We start from the raw sequence: 16,952 nt of genomic DNA on the forward strand, positions 1-16,952 counted from the left end.
GGGGACACGCGGGGGACTTGCTGGGCGAGGGAGGAGATGGGCTGGGGGCTGGCACGGCCCTGTGCCAGATTGTGCCCCCTGCCTCCAGCTCTGCCCTGGTCCCCAGGTGCCCCCGGCCCCCCCGGAGAACCCTTCATCTCCCGCTATGGCTCGGCCATCACCATCCACTGGTCCAGTGGGGACCCCGGCCAAGGGCCTATCACCAGATACGTCATCGAGGCCCGGCCCTCAGGTACTGCAGCTGCCTCTGCTCTCCATCCCTGCCTTGGGGGTCAGGAGAGGGGGAAACTGAGGCAGGGAGTGCTGGCCTGGGTTGGAGGTTAGGACCCGGTGTCTGGGGTGTTGTCCGTGCGCTGATCCATGAGGAAAATGCTGCTGAGAGGAGCTGATGGAAAGGGCAGCGCCTGGACGAGGGAGGGACATCACCCCTGGGGTGTCCTGCAGAGCCAGCCCTCCCCTCCCAGCCCTGCGGTCTCTTCCAGATGAGGGGCTCTGGGACATCCTCATCAAAGACATCCCCAAGGAGGTGACCTCCTACACCTTCAGCATGGACATCCTCAAGCAGGGGGTCAGCTACGACTTCCGTGTCATCGCTGTCAACGACTACGGCTACGGGACCCCCAGCACCCCTTCCCCCTCCGTGTCAGGTGTGTTCCCAGGGAATTCTCTCCCCATGTGCCAGAGGGAGAGTCCTGGTGTTGCTCTGTTCTTGTGGCCATCACTGAAACCCACTCCTGGCTCCTACAGAGTCCCAAATCCCACTGCCAGCACCCCTTTTCCGAAGCCCTCTGTTGTCCCCCTTTCCCATGGATCCAGGACTCACAAAGGCCCCAAGTGACCCCGTGCTCTGCAGGGGGGTGTCCCCATCCAGACTGGTTGTCTGTCAAGCCTGTACCCCTCTGATCCTCCCTGCTGTGCCCCAGCCCAGAAAGCCAACCCGTTCTACGAGGAGTGGTGGTTCCTGGTGGTCATCGCCCTGGTGGGGCTCATCTTCATCCTCCTCCTCGTCTTCGTGCTCATCATCCGCGGGCAGAGCAAGAAGTACTCCAAGAAGTCAGATTCAGGTGAGTGAAGGAGTGTGGTGGGTGGTGACAGGACCCTCCTGCTCCTATGGGAGCTTCTTGGGGGTCTCCTCCTGCCTTTGGGGTCTGGGTGGGGTGGTGGGAGCCTCCCTTCCTGCCTGCCTTGGGGACAACTGCTGCAGAGCACCCGATAACGATGCTGTGGTGTCCCGGAGAGCACTGGGAGCTCAAGATGAAATAAAGGACTTGTCCCACAGACAGCTGCGGAGGCAGGGCAGCCCCGGGGGCTCGCAGAGGTCACTGGGATTAGCCAAACACGGCTCTGTTTTCTTAGCTCTGTCAAGGGCTCAAATTGTGGGGAAAATCCAGAGCTCCTCGTTAAGCAAACAGCCCGGGGTGGGAGCTGGGGGCACTGGGGCAGGGCAGGCGGGCTGGGCACGGCTGGCACCTCCTGGCCGTCCCCAGGCCGTGGTCACTGGAACCAGCACAGTCCCCCCCGGGGCCATCCCCAGCCCCCCCTCGCTGTGCTGCGCTGCCTGGGGAGGGGCTGGGGGAGGCTGAGCATCCCATCCCCCAGGGAACAGCTCCAAGACGGCCGCCCTGAGCCACGGGGAGATGGTGAGCCTGGATGAGGGCAGCTTCCCCGCCCTGGAACTCAACAACCGGCGCCTCTCCGTCAAGAATTCCTTCTGCCGGAAGAACGGCATCTACACCCGGTAGGGACCCCCAGCCACAGCCCCCTCCCCGGGCAGGGGGAGCATTTTTCATCATTCCCCTGATCCGTCATGGGGTGGGGAGGGCGTGGAACCCGAGGGGGTGACCCTGATCTGCCCAGTGTCCCCCTCGAAAGGCTGAGGGTCCCTGACAGCAGGATCAGAGTTCTGGGGAGGGGGTTGGCACAGCTGAGGGGTGGTCCCTGAGCAGTCCCCAGGGGTCTGCTGGGGTTGTCCCCCAGTGGCCCAGCCCCAAAGGAAAGGGGACACGCGCTGACCACCCACCTGCCTGTCCCCGAGGTCTCCACCCCGGCCCAGCCCCGGCAGCCTGCACTACTCGGACGAGGACGTGACCAAGTACAACGACCTGATCCCCGCCGAGAGCAGCAGCCTGACCGAGAAACCCTCCGAGGTCTCCGACTCCCAGGTGACCCCCGGGGCTGCACACGGGGACAGGGACCTGGGGCGGGGCGGAGGGTGCTGGGAGCCCTCCCTGAGCACCAGCCCTTTCCTCCGCCCGCCACGAGGCAGGTCCCGCTGCGCGTTTGGGAGCAGCGCTGCTGCTCCTGCCCCATCCCGCTTTGGAGGCGGCAGCATCCCCGTGGCTTCGTGGCACGGAGCCGGAGCGAAGCTGGCACAGTCCTCGGCCCGTGTGCTGGGGATGTGACACTGCGAGGGGCTGCCAGGGCTGCTGGGGACAGGGCACGGGGGAAGGGAGGTCAGCGGGGCTGGGGGCTGTCCCGCTGCCCGGTCGCTGGTGGCAACGTCCGCGGCTCTGCCAACTCCACAAAATGCCACCTTTGTCTTGTCCCGGGGCCACGGGCAGCTGTGGCCGGGCAGGAGCGTGGAGCCCCAGGGAGGCCATGGGACCATCACCCCCAGGATGGATCCTGGGCGGCATCTGAGAGCCTGACGCCCAGGGAAAGGTCCTGCGGGTCCCTCGGGCTGTCCCCAGCAGGAGGGGACCGTGCTCAGGGGGCCCCCCCGTCGCTGCCCGCACCGGCTGTTTCCTTGGCAGATGCCGGCTTCTCTCGCTGCGGCCCGAGCGGGGCTCGAGTGGCTTTTGAGGAGCTGTGAAGAGCTGCGGGAGCTGGCGCTGGCGCGGGGCAGTTCCCACCGCCCTCAATGGGCCCTTTGTGCGCCGCCGGAGAAGCTGAATCCAATTACCGGCAGAGCCCAAAAACACCCTCCCCGCCAGCCCGGGGGCAACGCGGGCTCGGCAGCGCTCAGGAACCTTTTGTATGAGGTTTTATTTTGTTTCAGCAAGAGGCAGAAATCCCCCAGTGATGCTGCAGCCGTCTCAGCCTTTAAATACTTTCGGGATGTGCTCGCCAGCATTCCCAGAAGAGCACTGGGAAAGCACCGGGAAAGCACTGGAAATCACAGAGCCATTGAGGCTGGAAAAGACCTCTGAGACCATCGGGTCCAAGCTGTGCCCGATGCCCACCTTGTCCCTAGCCCAGAGCACTGAGTGCCATGTCCAGGCCTTCCCCGGAGACTCCACCACCTCGCTGGGCAGCCCCTTCCAATGCCTGGCCACCCTTTCCATGAGGAAATTCCTGCCGATGTCCCGAACTCCCCCGGCGCGGCTTGGGGCCGCTCCCTCTCATCCCGTTGCTGAGTTTTGGGGCTGGCGGGTGCTGTCCCCACCTCACCACACCCCCCCCCATGCTGTTTTTCAGGGCAGTGACAGCGAGTACGAGGTGGACCCCGGGCACCAGAAGGCGCATTCCTTTGTCAACCACTACATCAGCGACCCCACCTACTACAACTCGTGGCGGCGGCAGCAGAAGGGCATCTCCCGGGCACAGGCCTACAGCTACACCGAGAGCGACTCGGGCGAGCCCGACCACACCCCCCTCTCCAACAGCACCTCCACGCAGCAGGGCAGCCTCTTCCGCCCCAAAGCCAGCAGGACTCCCACCCCCCAGACCCCCGGCAACGCCCCCAGCAGCCAGCCCGGGACCCTGTACCGCCCGCCCAGCAGCCTGGCCCCCGGCTCCAGAGCCCCCATCGCTGGGTTTTCCTCTTTCGTTTGATATTTAAACAGAAGAAAAAGAACCAGGAGAGGGGAGGGGAAAAATTCGGAAGAAGAAAAAAAAAGAAACAAAAGAAAAGCCCCAAGAAATTAAGAGAAAAGGAAAAAGCAGCGAGGGGGAGAAGAGGAGGAGGAGGAGGAAGGGGAGCAGCCCCAGGCTCCAGGGGTTTTCCGCTTTCTCTGCAGCACCGGAGCTGGATGCCAAGTGCCGACATCGCCCTTGGCACCAGCTGGGGCTGCCCCGGACCTGGTGCCGGACTCCAGTGGGTGCTGGGGGCCGGGTGAGGGGCTCCTGCCGTGCCAAACCCTGGCCCCTCCACTTGTGGCTCCCCCCGGACCTGGGGACAAGCGGTGACACGGAGACCCCTGACTGCGGAGGGCGAGAGGAGCTCTGCTGATCTTAAAACCTCTGGACTTGACCCCCCGCTCTGGACCCTCACAGCTTTTGGGAGAAGGGGGAAGGATCCCAGGGGACAATTCATTCCTCCTCTCCTTTGTGCCTGGCCCAGCACAGCCCCCCAGGAGAACCCAGGACTGAAACCCCAGGAGAGCCCCGGCGGGGTGCACGTGGTGCTCAACCCCCCTGATTTTGCACCTCGGGGGCTCTGGTGAGGACTTGGATGAGGCGATTGAAGCCTCCCCTTGGCATTTCTGGTGGTTTGGGGCTTTTTAATGGGGTTTTGTGCAGAGGCCTGAGGGCACTCGGGGGTGTTGATGCCCGGGGGGTCCCTGGCTGTGGCTGTTTTGGGGCTGTCTGGACAGCACAGCCCCTGCAGTGCCTATGGGTGAGCCAGCACCAGCCCGGCAGGGCCGTGGCGCCCGGGCTGAGCCGAGGGAGATGCCAATAAACAGCCTGAGGATAAGCGTGTCCCCTCTCTGTCACCGTGCTCTGCCGCAGAAAGGACCGGTGCGATGTGTCCGTGTGTCCTACTGCCCCACTGGGCTGGTGGCAGCCCTGTGGCACCGGGGAAGGACCTGGACAAAGGGTGCAGAGGTGCTGGATGGAGCCCAGAAGGGTGCAGGGAGCTGTGGTGGCCGTGTCCTGCGTGTTCCCATCGCAGTGGGGTCTGGAGCTGCTGGGGCATGGGGTGGTGGGACAGGAGACCGCATTGCACCAGCACTCTGGGCACTGCCAGCAGCAGCCCTGGCACTGGGGATGGCTCCTGGGCTGGTTCACAGCCGCCCTTTCTTGTTCTGCCCTTCAGGCCTGGCAGGAAAATCCAGGTGACGCGTTCAGGTTTCATCACCCGTCACCCCTGGCAGTGAAAGCGGGGGCTGGGGGTGGGGAGGGCTCAGCTGCCGACACCGCTGGCAAAGCACCAGCTCCATGCCAGGGGCTGCCAGGGCTGTGAGGTCTGCACAGTCCCTGTCACAGCACCTGGGAGCCACATCCCGGGACCCTCACCCTGGTGTGGGCAAGGGGCTGCCAGGGGAGCGTTGTGCAGGTGCTGCATTTGTGGACCTGGTGCTGCAGCTCCCCCTTGGACTGGGAGAACTGGGCTGCAGTGGTGGCCTTGCTGCTGAGCCACAGTCACCGTCTGTCCCCCACGCTGGCTCACGGTGTCCCCAGAGCAGAGGGCATTGCTGGTGGGTAACTCCTCTGACCTACCTGGAGCTGGTGCCCAAGGCAGCAGCACCCACGGGTGCCCATCCCCTCCTGGGCAGCGCCCAGAGCCCCAACACCCTGCTCGTGGGGACAGTGACGTGAGACAGAGGGGATTCTGTGTCTGGCTGGACAAATCCTGCTCCTCATGTGCAGCCCCAGGCATCCCAGCTTGTGCAAGAGGGACCTTCCTGCCACCGGGGCTGGGACACAGAGCCGGGGCAGAGCAGGTCTGGGGAGTCGAGCAGCACAGGCGAGTTCCCTGTGCAAGGAAAGCTCCCTGTTCAAGGAACACCACGCGTGGAAGGGACATTCCCTGTGCCAGGGACGCTCCTGGTATCGTGGCTGATCCCTGGGTGAGAGATGGGCCCTGCTGTGAGGGAGGTGCCAGCCCTGCGAGCAGCGAGCACTGAGTTCCTTGTGGGAATAGGGGAATGCAGGTCCTGGATCCCTTCTGTGTGGGATCTCTGGGGCAAAGCAGGGCCCAGGCCCCGCTCACCTGCCCTGACCCAGCTCGTCCCTGGCTGCCAGGAGGAGCCGGAGGGTGCAGCCACACCTCTGGCAGGTTTGACGCTGGCACCGTGCCGGGAGGTGACACCGCTGGCGTGGCTGTGGCCGGAGCGCCTGAGCCCCGCGGCAGCGACGGTGGCAAAGGTGGGAGGAGCCCTTGGAGCCCGCGGTTTCCCATGGCTGAGGGATGCAGCGCCTGAGGAAGCGGGAGAGATCCCACATCCCGCCACGGCAGAGGGTTGGGCCTCTGCTCCCAGGGACGCTGTGCAGGGCCCGGGGCCCAGCTGGGGCACAGCAGGGATGGGCTGAGTGCCAGTGGCACCGTGAGAGCTCTTGCTCACCTGTGCTGCCTCAGTTTCCCCATGGAACAGAAGGAGTGGAATCAACCAGGCTCTCAGGGGAAGACTGAGCACGACCACCTCTCTCCCACCTCCACTTTGAACCAGCTCTTTCCCAAAGTCCCTCCCCACCATCCCGGCCCCTCCAGGCAAGTGTGGGCTGCCCGTTCCCATTCCCGGTGCTCTCCAGGCTGCTCTGTGCCGCAGCGGGGCAGGGCGAGCTGTCAGCACCGATCAGTCCCCGAGGACCAAATCGGCCTTGACGTTTCTCCCGAGCGCTGCTCCCTGGCCTGTGGTTTTCCCAAGAGCAGAGCAGCGCTCGCTGTCAGGGCTGGGAGAGCCAAAGTGGGGCACAGGGGAGATGAGGCACCCCCAGACCTTGCTGGGTGGACAGGGCAGCGTTGGAGCAGGAGCTGCTCCCTGCTCCAGGTGCGATGGAGAAATGCTGATGTGCCAAAAATGAGGACTGTGACCAGTAAAGCTGGGCTGAAACCTGTGATTTGTTTTAATTTATTTCTTTTAGAAGTAGCCCCGCAGCCTGGGCTCTCCCAGTCCTCCAGATATCTCTGGTTCCCTGCCAGCTCCTGGGAGAGAGCCAAGTGTGTCATGTCCCCACCTTTCCCTTGCCTTGGGCCTTGGGGACAGGGACAGCCCCTCCTGCCATGCCGGGGGCCAGACGGGACTCGGCGCATCCTCAGAGCCCCAGTGCCCAGGGCACTGCTCCGTGCTGGGGGTGGCAGGAGAGGAGAGAGATGGCGAGGATGGACCCAGGTCTGTGCCCCCTGTCCCACGCCCCTGGAGGGGTCCCTGTGCCAGGGCGGGGGCTTTCCATGGGCGCTGCAGAAGCCACGCTCCAGGTGGGATCATGGAATCAGGGAATGGTTTGGGTTGGAAGGGACATTAAACGCCACCATGTTCCAGGCTGGAGAGCCAGCTGTCCTGGGAGAGGCCGGGATGGCTGCAGCCCATCGGGGTGGTGGTTTCAGCGGGTTGGGGGAGGCCATTCCCTGGCACTGCTGGCCCGGAGAGGGCTCCAGCTGGGAAAGGTGGGAGGCTGCACAGAGAACCTGCCACGGCAGGCTCCCACCTGTGCCCAGCTCGTGCCGGTGCCCACCTGGGCACCCCTGGGTGCTGAGGTGACAGCGGGGAGCGGGCAGAGCATCCTGCCAGGGTTCACTGGGTAACTGCTCAGCCCCGGGGTGAACGGTGTGGGGAAGGGGCCGAACCCCCCCGCTGTGGGTGGGGGTTACTGGGGAGGTTTCTGGCAGCAGCCAGCGCTGGGCCTGGGGCTGGAGGGATTTGGTGGGAGGCCATGGCGGCAGTGCTTTGTTCTGGCACCCTGGGGTGTCCGGACAGTGATCCCCAACACTGGGGCTCAGGGAGAGCTCCCCGCTGGCTCGGCAGCGTCGGCAGACAAAGCTGGCAGGCGCTGGCAGCAGGAGGAGGGGATGGGGCTGCCGGGAGCTCGGGCGCTTCTCCCTGCCCTGCTTTTCAAAGTGCTTTTCAAGCCTTTTCTTTTTTTTCTTCTCTGCTTTCAAAAGCTGCTGAGAAGCAGCGAAAGGAGCCGGCGATGGCTGAGGAAGGGCGGCAGCGATCCGTGCTCCGGAGCCGCCCCGCACCCCGACCTCTCCTGCCCGGGGCCGGCTGCAGCCGCGGGGCTCTGCGCGGCGGAGGGGGCCCGTCTCTCCCAGGCAGTTTTTCAAGCTGAGTGGGTGCCTGCTCTTCCCAGCCGGAGCCAGGCCAGCCCGCGGGAGCCTTCCCGGCGGCTCCCACCAGCCGGGTGATGCTAATCCCTCCCGACTGCGCTGTCTCAGCCATCTCCACGCTCCCATGACAGCGTCAGGTGAGGCGAGCAGCGCTGCACCGGTGTCCCACCAGCCTCCCAATACACACTGTGTCTCCACGTGAGTGGCTCGAGCTGCCTCTGGGGGCTGGGGCAAACTCTCCTCCTCTTCCTCACCCACTGTTGCATCCAGCAGTGGCTCCCAGGGGCCCCCTGCTCAGCTGCGGGCCCAGGGCTTTGCCTCTGGCCTCAGTTTCCCTGTATGGAAAGTAAAAGTTGCCAATAAAATGGGCTATGGAAACGGCCCTGGAGGAAGGAGCACAGCCCAGGATGGAGACAGGCATGAGCGGGAGGGTGCTGGACACCCGGGCTGGGGGCAGAGGCTGTGCCCTGGGTGCCAACCGCGGCATCTCTGCCGTGCCACGCTGGCCCTCACCGCCCGCCAGAGTGCCAGCTCCGCGGTCACACCACTTCCCTTCCCGTGGAGGGAAGCGTCAGCCCCAGATGAGCCATCCCAGAGCCCGGTGCTGCCCACCCAGTGGGCCCCGGGGTCGGGGACTGGAGCTCCTTGCACCAGCGACGTGAGAAACCTCCGGACCTCACAGTGTCGTGTCCCAGTACCTCAAGAGCTGCATGACCAGAGCATCCCAGCACCCCACTCACCACACCCCCCTGCCTCCCTCCCCAGAGACGCCAGATGCTCCAGAATAGCCAAGAAACGCTGCATTAGGCAGGTTCGGGATAATCTCGGCTCTCCCGCCCCTTTTCTCCCACAAAGGTCTTGTCTTAATCCCCGCGAGCGAGCGGCTGTGCAGCCCAGCACTCTCCCTTTCAGCCCAGTGTCAGTGGGGCTGGGATGATCATGGAATTCACCGCCAGGGCCGGGGCGCCGGGGTGGCCATGGATCCATCCCTGGGGCCGTGGAGCCCCGCACCAGCACCAGCTCTGGAGCTCTGGGGTGGCCACAGAGCCTCTGCCATCGTGTCCTGGCCACCGCCCACCCAACCCACCCACGGCCTGGAGGGATCCCACGGCCCCCCAAAAGGGATCGAACAGTGGGACTGGCTGGGGACAGGGAGATGGGGACAGTGGAGGGAGGTGGGTGCAGCCTCGCGGGTGTCACGGTCACGGGTGGAACGGGGACATCGCCGCTGCCCTGGGGCTGAAGCCGCGTCCTTCTGGCATCTCCGTGAGTTCTTAATTCCCCGTAATTAATTAGAGTCGGTCACCCACCGTCACCTCAACCCCGCCGCTCTGCCAGGGGTGCGGCCAGCTCCTCGCTGTGCCTCCGGGGACCCCACTCGTGAGCCCCGGCGGGAAGGGACCTGTGAACCGCCGCTCCCTCCGCTCCCTTCGTCCCCCCGGGAGGTGCCGAGCCCCCGCTCATGACCCCGCTCATGTCCCCCCCCTCCCTTGGGACCCCCGGGCGGGGCCGTGCCGGGGACAAGGATCCCCCCCCCCCACTCGGGTTTGAATGGAGGGCGTGGGACCGCCCCGTGACGTGGCGCTGTGCCATTGGCCCGGGCGGGGCGATGATGTCATCGCCGGGGGGGGGGCGGGGGGCGCTCCGTTCCGGCGCGGCGCGGCCATGGACCGGCGGCGGCGGGGCCCGGGCGAGCAGGTACCGGGGAGGGGGGACACCGGGGCTCCGGGGGTCGCGGGGGTCCGGGGACACTCGGCTCCGCTCGGCCAGGTCCGGCCCGGCTCAGTCCGGCGTGGGGGGAGCCCGCGGCGCTCGGCTCGGCTATTGTCCGGCGGGCGGGCGGGGTCCCCGGCGCTGCCGCGCTCCGGTACCGGGCAGAGGGGCGGCCGGGACCCCTCGCCTCGTTCCCCGCCGGGCCGTGGGGCCGGTGCGCGGCGCGGGTGGGCGAAGGGGTTAACAGGATGCGGAGCGCTGTTTGCCCAGCGCGGGGCACCGGCCCGGCTCACCCCGCCCCACCGGCGATCGGCGCCCGTTCGCCCGCGGCTCCGCCGAGCCCTGCGCGGGGGTGGCGGTGGCCGGAGCTAGCGGTGGTCGGGGCCGGGGCGGTGGCTGCCCGCGGCCCGTCTCGGGAAGGTGGATCCTCGCCGCGCTGGAGCGGGTCCAGCGGCACTCCGGGGCTGGGCTCCGCCGGGTGCTGAGTCAGAGCTGCCCGAAATCCCCGTCCCGTTCATCTCCCCGGTGGCTCCGGACAGGGCTCGGGGTCCCGGCTGACCGCAGCCTGCCCTCCGTCCTGCTGCCCGTCCCCGGGCGGCACACACCGCTGCCACGGGTGCCCCGGAGAGAGGGACCTGCCCGGCTCTGCCAGCGCTGGGCACGGGACTGGCTCCCAGACCCGCTCCGGTGCCCGTAGAACTGGGGCTCGGTGGGCAGCGACCGCTCGTGGGGCGCTGGACTCGTCCCACGCCGCCCCGGTTTGACCCCGGCAGCAGCGGGAAGTATAGATGTTTCCAAGCGCCGAATCTATGGATCAGGAAGGCTGTTCCAAAGCGAGTTGGGATCTATAGAGCAGGAGAGCTGTTTTAAAGGGATCGTTAATGGGCTGTGGGGGGAAACTGAGGCACAGCATGCGATCTCTGCACCCAGGGCAGGGCTCGCCCCCGAGCCGAGCACGCAGTAAACAAATCTGTTTTGGACGCAGCTCTCTCGGAAACCGTGGAGCGACTCCAGCTGAGGTTTAGCACCGAGGAGGCTCCGTGTGTTTGGGTCTGGGGTGCAGAGCGAGCCTCAGCTGAGCCCCGATGCCCGGGGCAGCCTCCCGGCTCCGCGCCACGGGCTGAGCGGCCGCGGGGCTCCCTCCCCGGCCCCCAGCGCCAGCCCCGGCGTTGTGCTGACCGTGCCGGTCGCTCCCTTTGTTCGCTGGGTTTTGTGCTGTGCACAAACAGCCGCCCTGGGCCCCCGAGCCGGCCGGCTGCGGGCTGCGGGCCCCCGGCAGGTAGGGAGCCGTGGCCGCGCTGTGGGAAGTCTGCCTGTTTACTTCCCGTCCACCCCAGCGAAACCGCAGGAATCCGGAGCCCGGCGCAGGTCGGGAGGTCTGTTCAGCCCCGGTATCCTGTCGAACCCCGGCCGGCCCCTGTTGCGAGAGAGACAGAGCCAGGGCCAGCGAGGAGATAACCTTTCCCCCCGGAAAAGTCCCCTCTTGGCCCTGCAGAGCCGCGGGCTGGTTCGTGGCCCCAGAGCTGGAGGATTTATGGTCCTGTGCGTGTTCTGGCGTGTCCTGCCAATAGTTCCTTGCTGAACTCTGGCTACCTCCTGGCTGCTGGCAGTCCCTCGGGGAGCGCTTCTCTGCTTTTGGCACTGACGGTGAGTTCCCAGCCTGGTGCTGCTCCGTGTGCCGAGAGCCCTGGCGAGAGCCAAGCTTCTCCTCCCGCCCCGTATGCCATCATCTCTCCATTCCCCGGCTCTGATGCTCGCTGGCAGTGGCTTTTCCACTTCCAGAGGCTGCTCCGTGCATCCCACGGTTGCGCTGCAGCGGCGTGGCGATGCCAGGGACAGGACCAGACCTGTCACCGCGCCGGGGTGGAGGCGGTCACCGGGGCGCCGGGGCTGCCCGCACTGACAGGACCGTCTGCCCCCAGGCCCTGGGAAGACTCGCTGGGGAGCCCGACGGAGGGTGTGACAGCGGCTGATCCCCTCCTGGGCCGGCGGTGGCAGGGTGTGATCCGTGCCCTGTCTCCAGCTGCTGTCTGCCAGGCTCCGACATCAAAGGATGAAAGGATCCCCGAGGGACAGCGCACCCAAAAGTGGGGCTGAGCAGGCGGGGTGGCCTCCCTGTCCCGTGTGCGGGTTCTCCCTGGCCCTGGGCAGCGTGGGGAACCCGACCAGTCCAGCACAGCCCCTGTCCCAGCGCCCGACAGGGCGGGGAGAGCATCCTCTGATCTCGGAGTGCTGCCTGGGGGGCTCTGCATGGCGAAGCCGGGGAGCTCGTTTGGAGCCGGCTGGGCCGGCCAGGATGCTTTCCCAGTTTGGCTTTCCCAGTTTGGCTTTCCCAGCCTGTGAGCGGGAAGAGCTGGGGGCAGGATGCATGGGAATGTGGCTGGACTCGGCGTTTCTCCTGTGTGCACTCGTTCGCTGGCCTCCTTCTTTGAGCCACTTTCCCTCTGGTCCCCACGGGTGACTGATGCTGAGCGGGATGAGATGAGGAGGATTGGGGCAGGGGGTCTCGTGGGAAGCCTGCACCATCAGGGCACGTGGGCCTGGCCAGGGCTGTCCCAGTTCTGTGCTGGCTGTGCTGTCCTACAAGCAGACATTCACTTACAGGGACAGTCGTGTCCCTGGGCCCCTCAGGTTCTCACTCCTCGGAGCTTGTGATCCCAAGGGGCTCAGAGGGCAGGTGGGAAGCAGCACAGGGCTGTCAGTACAAGTTACCCCTCTTGTCCTCGACCCATGTGTGCAGGTCCTGTCCCCTCCCCTTGTCCCAAAGCCCTGCTGGGGCTTGGCTCTGCTCTGGGCTCGCTGCCCTGGGATGGTGCCTGCGAAGTCTCTCGGGTTACCAGCAGCTTCCCCTGGTAGGTGGCTGGAAAGGCAGCACCAGCGATGCCTCCCTGGCCTGGTTTCCTTTGTGAAAGCGCCAGCAGTGGGAATGTCACAGGATCTGCTCTCCCCGAGCAAAAGGAGGAGAAAAGGGCTCTGTGTCCAGCTCCCCTGGGCCGGGCTGTGTGGGTAGCAGTGTCCATCTGTGCTGCCGTTGCCTCTCGGGGCGAGCTGGGAGCGAAACATCGAGGAATGGGGGGAGATTTTGGCTGCTGTGCAGAGGCTCGTGGGCTGCAGCGTTCAGGGGAGGGGGACACGGTGCTGGTTTGGAGGCTGTGACGGTGATGGAGCATTGCTGGCCCGGCCGGTCCCGCTCCAACCTCCCGGTGGCCCCTTTGCTGCGGCTTGCAAAGTATCTCACAAATGCTGAACTTGGCCCCGAAATCTAAATACAAGGGAGGGACAGTCCCCAGATGGCCTAAATCAGCAGCACGGTTGCCTGGCCCAGCTGGGGAGCTCGCCGGGAGTGTTTGTTTTATGGAAAACCAAAGGCTGGAGGAATGCTGGCCTGGAAGGAGACGTTGGAAAGGGGAAGCGTTTGTGCCATGCACACGCGCCCGGCCGGGCGTGCGGGAGATCCCGGACAGGGAGCAGGGTCCAGCGAGCTGCTCATCTGCGCTGGGGCTGGCTGAGGGTGGAAGGAATTCCCCCGGCTCCTGGTTTGAGGTGCGGGGAAGCGGGTGTGGCTCCTTGCTGGCTTCCCCCGGCTGCTGGGAACGGACTGGGGGCTCCTCCAGCCGGCCCCCCCATGTGCCATCATCGCCCTGGGTGGCCGTCCTGCCGAGGGGGCTCAGGCTGTGCCTCGCTGGGGTGGTGGGATCCTGCACGGGGCTGGACAGGGAGCGTGGCCGTGTGCCAGCGGTGCCGTGCCACGGGGCACTCCTGCCCTGGCCGGGCCCATGCGGGACCCATGCACGGCAGGGTTGGGCAACGGGACTTTGCCCCAGCGTGGGGCCAGAGTCCATCCTGCCCGGACACAGCCTGCCTGAGGTCCTGCTGCTCCTGTGGGGACAGCGGGGTGTCTCAGGGTGGGTGTGGGGGGGCAAGGGGGGGTGGACCCCTGGGCTCGCTTTCAGCTGCACCCTGGGGCCGGGTGGGCACCGGGCGGGACGTGGCCCCCGCCCCGAGGCTCGCTCCGAGGACACACGTCCGGCCCTTCCCGTGCGTGTCACGGGGCGCAGTGTCGCCGGCGGTGCCCGGAGGGAGGAAGAGGGCGGCCACGAGCCCTTCCTCCCCGGCAGCCTCTGCCGGGACCACCTGGGGCTGCCTGGCGCCACGGGATGCAGGGACACGGTCGCTGTCCTTGTCCCCTCCTGCGTGGCTACGGGCGCTGGGCTGGACAGGTCGGCTGGTGGCCCCGAGGTGGCCGAGGGAAGGAGTGAAGTGCCCCTTCACATTCTGGTCAGCCGGAGCCCTCGTCATTTCTGTCACCTCTGAGTCACAGTGGTGAGGATGAGGTGGCCGGGGAGGGTGGGGATGGCCACGCGTGGGCTCAGTTCCGAGCAGCAGCACGGAGGGTTCTGGGGGGCTCCAGGGCAGCAGCAAAGCTGTGTCCCCACGTCCCCGTCCTGCCAAGCATGAAGGGGTCCCCATCCTGGTCCCCCCGTCCCCCTGCTCGGCTGGCGGTGCCTCCCGGGGGCTCTAGGCCCTCCTCACACACTTCCTGCCGTCTGTTTCCAATTCCTCCTGGCGTCTGCTCCTCCCTGCTTTCTTCCAATTAAAAAAAAAAAATCCCAGGCATCTTCTCAGCGTGCAGCTCACAGGGGCTGGAGCTGCTGTGCCCCTCTCCAGCGGGCTGGGGCTGCATGAGGAGGGGACAGAGGGTGCCCACGGTGCCCTGCATCTCTTTTGGTGCCCATTCATGTGGGGCACAGGGTCAGGGATCATCCTGAGGGATTTCTGTGCCCAGGTCTTTCTCCTGAGGTTCTCTCTGCTCCAGGGATGGGTCTGGGACCCGCTTGTTCAGGGGGTGTGGGGAGCTCAGGGGGGGTCTGAGGATGTGTCCCATGTGGAAGGATGCCCTGCATGGGGGCAGTTCCCGGGACAACCAAGCAGCTGGTGGGCACAGTTTGCAGCTTGGTGGGATGAAATCTGGTGCCCTCCCATGTCCTCGAAGCCTGACCATGTCCCTCCCTCCTCTCCCCTAGGAGTGAACCATCCGTGACGCCGGTGAGGTGCTGGCCGTGGAGCCCCAGCTGTGAGCGCCAGGCACGGGACCCAGCGTGGCACAGCCTCCTCTGGCCACCACCATGCCGATCCTCAAGCAACTCGTGTCCAACTCTGCCCACTCCAAGCGCCGCTCGCGGGCCGACCTGACGGCCGAGATGATCAGCGCGCCCCTGGGGGACTTCCGCCACACCATGCACGTGGGGCGCGCCGGGGACGCTTTCGGGGACACCTCCTTCCTCACCAGCAAGGCCGGGGAGCCGGTGCCGGACGTGGGAGAGGAGCCGGGCGCCTCCAAGCCCAGCCTGCTGTCCCGCCGCTTCCGCAGCAGCAAGCGCTCGCAGTCGGTGACGCGCGGGGACCGGCGCGACATGCTGGGCTCGCTGCGGGACTCGGCGCTCTTCGTCAAGAACGCCGTGTCCCTGCCCCAGCTCAACGAGAAGGACGTGGACAGGAGCGCGGGGCAGCTGCCCAAGAGCCTCTCTTCCAGCCCCGTGAAGAAGCTGCCTGAGGAGATGAGCCCCGAAGAGCAGCAGCGCCCGAACGGGGCGGCCGCGGGGCCGCTGAGCCCCGGCTTGGACGAGCGCGACTTCGGGGACATCACGGACCTGCCCGTGGTGGTGGCCAAGAGCGGGGCGGGCTTGAAGCACGCCGAGTCCATCATGTCCTTCCACATCGACCTGGGGCCCTCCATGCTCGGAGACGTGCTGAGCATCATGGATAAGGATCAGTGGGAGCAGGACGAAGACCCCGATGTGGAGGAGAGCCGCGAGGAGGAGGAGGGGGAGCCCGCCCCGCCTGGTTCCCCACTGGTGGCCGTGGCGGCCCTGCCGAGCCAGAGCCCGGCCCGCGGCGCCGGTGGCCGCAGCCCCAGGGACAGCAGTCCGGCGTCCAGCTGCACCTCGGGGCCCGAGGAGCGCAGCCCCGTCCCCAGGCCACCGAGCCAGCGGGGGGGGCCCCTGAAACGCCCCGACAAGGAGTTCTCGTTTGCTGATGAAGACGATGACGAGATCCGGGTATAAAGGCGGGCGGCCGAGCCGAGGGCCTGGTTCTCACTGCGGTTGCTTGGACACAGGGCTGAACACCCCAACAGGTGGCACTGGGGACCACTCGACTCCTGCCTCGTTCCCTCTCTGTGCTGCAGCAGGACAGCGCTCTGCTCCCGGGGCCAGGGGCGTTCCTGCCGTCTGTCAGACCCCAGAGAGCTCCAGCACTTCCTGGGAGGGGAAGGCAGACTCGATTTCGGTTCTTTCTGTTGGACTTTGGATATTAGCTCCTTTCTCCTGCCCCCTGCCCATGTAAAGCGATTTAGGATCTGACAAGACGAGCCTTTGGAGTTTTAGCCCCTTTAGTAATATATATATATTTTCCGCCGTACAGTTTTTACTGTTTTCTGATTTGTACTCACCTTTCTCTACTCTCTTTTGGTTTTAACTGAGGGAAGATTTCCCGTGAGGAAGAACTTGGCTCTGGAGCTCAGAGGTGGCCTGGGACTATGGGCAGCTCCAGCTTCCTGGGTTTCTTGGGGGCTTTCTGCAGACCAAGAGCCTCCCAGTGGCGTGGTGGCTGCTCGCTCCCCATCCCTCGGATGGATGGATGGATCCATCCCAGATGCTTGACCCTCTAACCAGCCCGGGGGTCGTGGGGATGCTCCCAGCCAGCTCCAGGGATGCTGATGGAAGTGTGGGTCTGTCTCCTGTGGGAGGAGCACCTGGAAGCCACCGGAGCCAGGGAATTCCGGTGTCCCGGTGGGGCCGGGCGGTGCCGGGAGCAGGCGGCTGGGACAGGAGGTTTTATACTGTGTATGTACAAATGCAAGGAATAAAAGGAAATGGTAGTGACCGCAGTGGCCTGGGTTCCTGAGGGGTGACACGAGGGGGGGACCTGCTGCCCAAGCAGGACCAGTGTCCCCGTGCTGCCGCCAGTCCCAGCCCCGTCCTGCTGCCTCCACCTTCACTGCCCATCCCTGGCCGTGCTGCTGGCTGCAGTTTGGGCACCTGCCGTGGCCGAGCTTTCTCTGCCCGTGGCCTGAGGAAGTGGGAGAGCTCCTGCTGGCCGGATCTGGCTCCAGGCTGGGACCCTCGGGCCAGGCGGCTCCTGCCAAGGGACGGCTCTGCCAACGCTCCCCTCTCCTCCCCCAGCCCTGCTCCTGGCCAGCCGGGGAGGAGGGGACGGTGCTGGGGGGGCAGGACTGGCTGTCCCTGCTCCCACGGGCTGGGGGCCAAGGGGTGCCCTGGGGGTTCCCGGCCCTGTGGGGCTGCCGTGG

At 66.1% G+C, this 16,952-nt stretch overlaps 2 protein-coding genes across 6 annotated transcripts in view; both read left to right on the forward strand.

Annotated features, from left to right (window-relative positions):
- SDK2 (sidekick cell adhesion molecule 2) overlaps positions 1-3,851 on the forward strand; it is a 44,495-nt gene extending 40,644 nt beyond the window's left edge. For all 3 annotated transcript variants that reach the window (XM_048323584.1, XM_048323585.1, XM_048323586.1), the window contains 6 exons: positions 107-232; positions 483-647; positions 924-1,064; positions 1,600-1,738; positions 2,036-2,162; positions 3,418-3,851. In XM_048323584.1, the coding sequence (XP_048179541.1) occupies positions 107-232; positions 483-647; positions 924-1,064; positions 1,600-1,738; positions 2,036-2,162; positions 3,418-3,774 (1,055 nt within the window). In that variant the 3' untranslated portion in view covers positions 3,775-3,851. The remainder of the gene's footprint in view (positions 1-106; positions 233-482; positions 648-923; positions 1,065-1,599; positions 1,739-2,035; positions 2,163-3,417) is intronic.
- A 5,322-nt stretch (positions 3,852-9,173) lies between these two features.
- CDC42EP4 (CDC42 effector protein 4) lies at positions 9,174-16,528 on the forward strand. 3 transcript variants are annotated; one of them, XM_048323589.1, is made up of 2 exons: positions 9,174-9,196; positions 14,668-16,528. In XM_048323589.1, the coding sequence occupies exon 2, from the start codon at positions 14,770-14,772 to the stop codon at positions 15,706-15,708; it is 939 nt and encodes a 312-aa protein (XP_048179546.1). In that variant the 5' UTR covers positions 9,174-9,196; positions 14,668-14,769; the 3' UTR covers positions 15,709-16,528. The 3 variants fall into 3 exon arrangements, with proteins under 3 accessions (XP_048179546.1, XP_048179544.1, XP_048179545.1); XM_048323587.1 differs by lacking the exon at positions 9,174-9,196 and adding an exon at positions 9,573-9,628; XM_048323588.1 differs by lacking the exon at positions 9,174-9,196 and adding an exon at positions 10,875-11,290.
- The last annotated feature ends 424 nt before the right edge of the window (positions 16,529-16,952 follow it).

Source organism: Corvus hawaiiensis, chromosome 19, assembly GCF_020740725.1.
Source record: "Corvus hawaiiensis isolate bCorHaw1 chromosome 19, bCorHaw1.pri.cur, whole genome shotgun sequence".
Classification (NCBI taxonomy): Eukaryota; Metazoa; Chordata; class Aves; order Passeriformes; family Corvidae; genus Corvus; species Corvus hawaiiensis.

What these genes read in the sequence shown, in the direction of transcription:
- CDC42EP4 (XM_048323589.1), top strand. Translation starts at nt 14,770, where the DNA reads ATGCCGATCCTCAAGCAACTCGTGTCCAACTCTGCCCACTCCAAGCGC.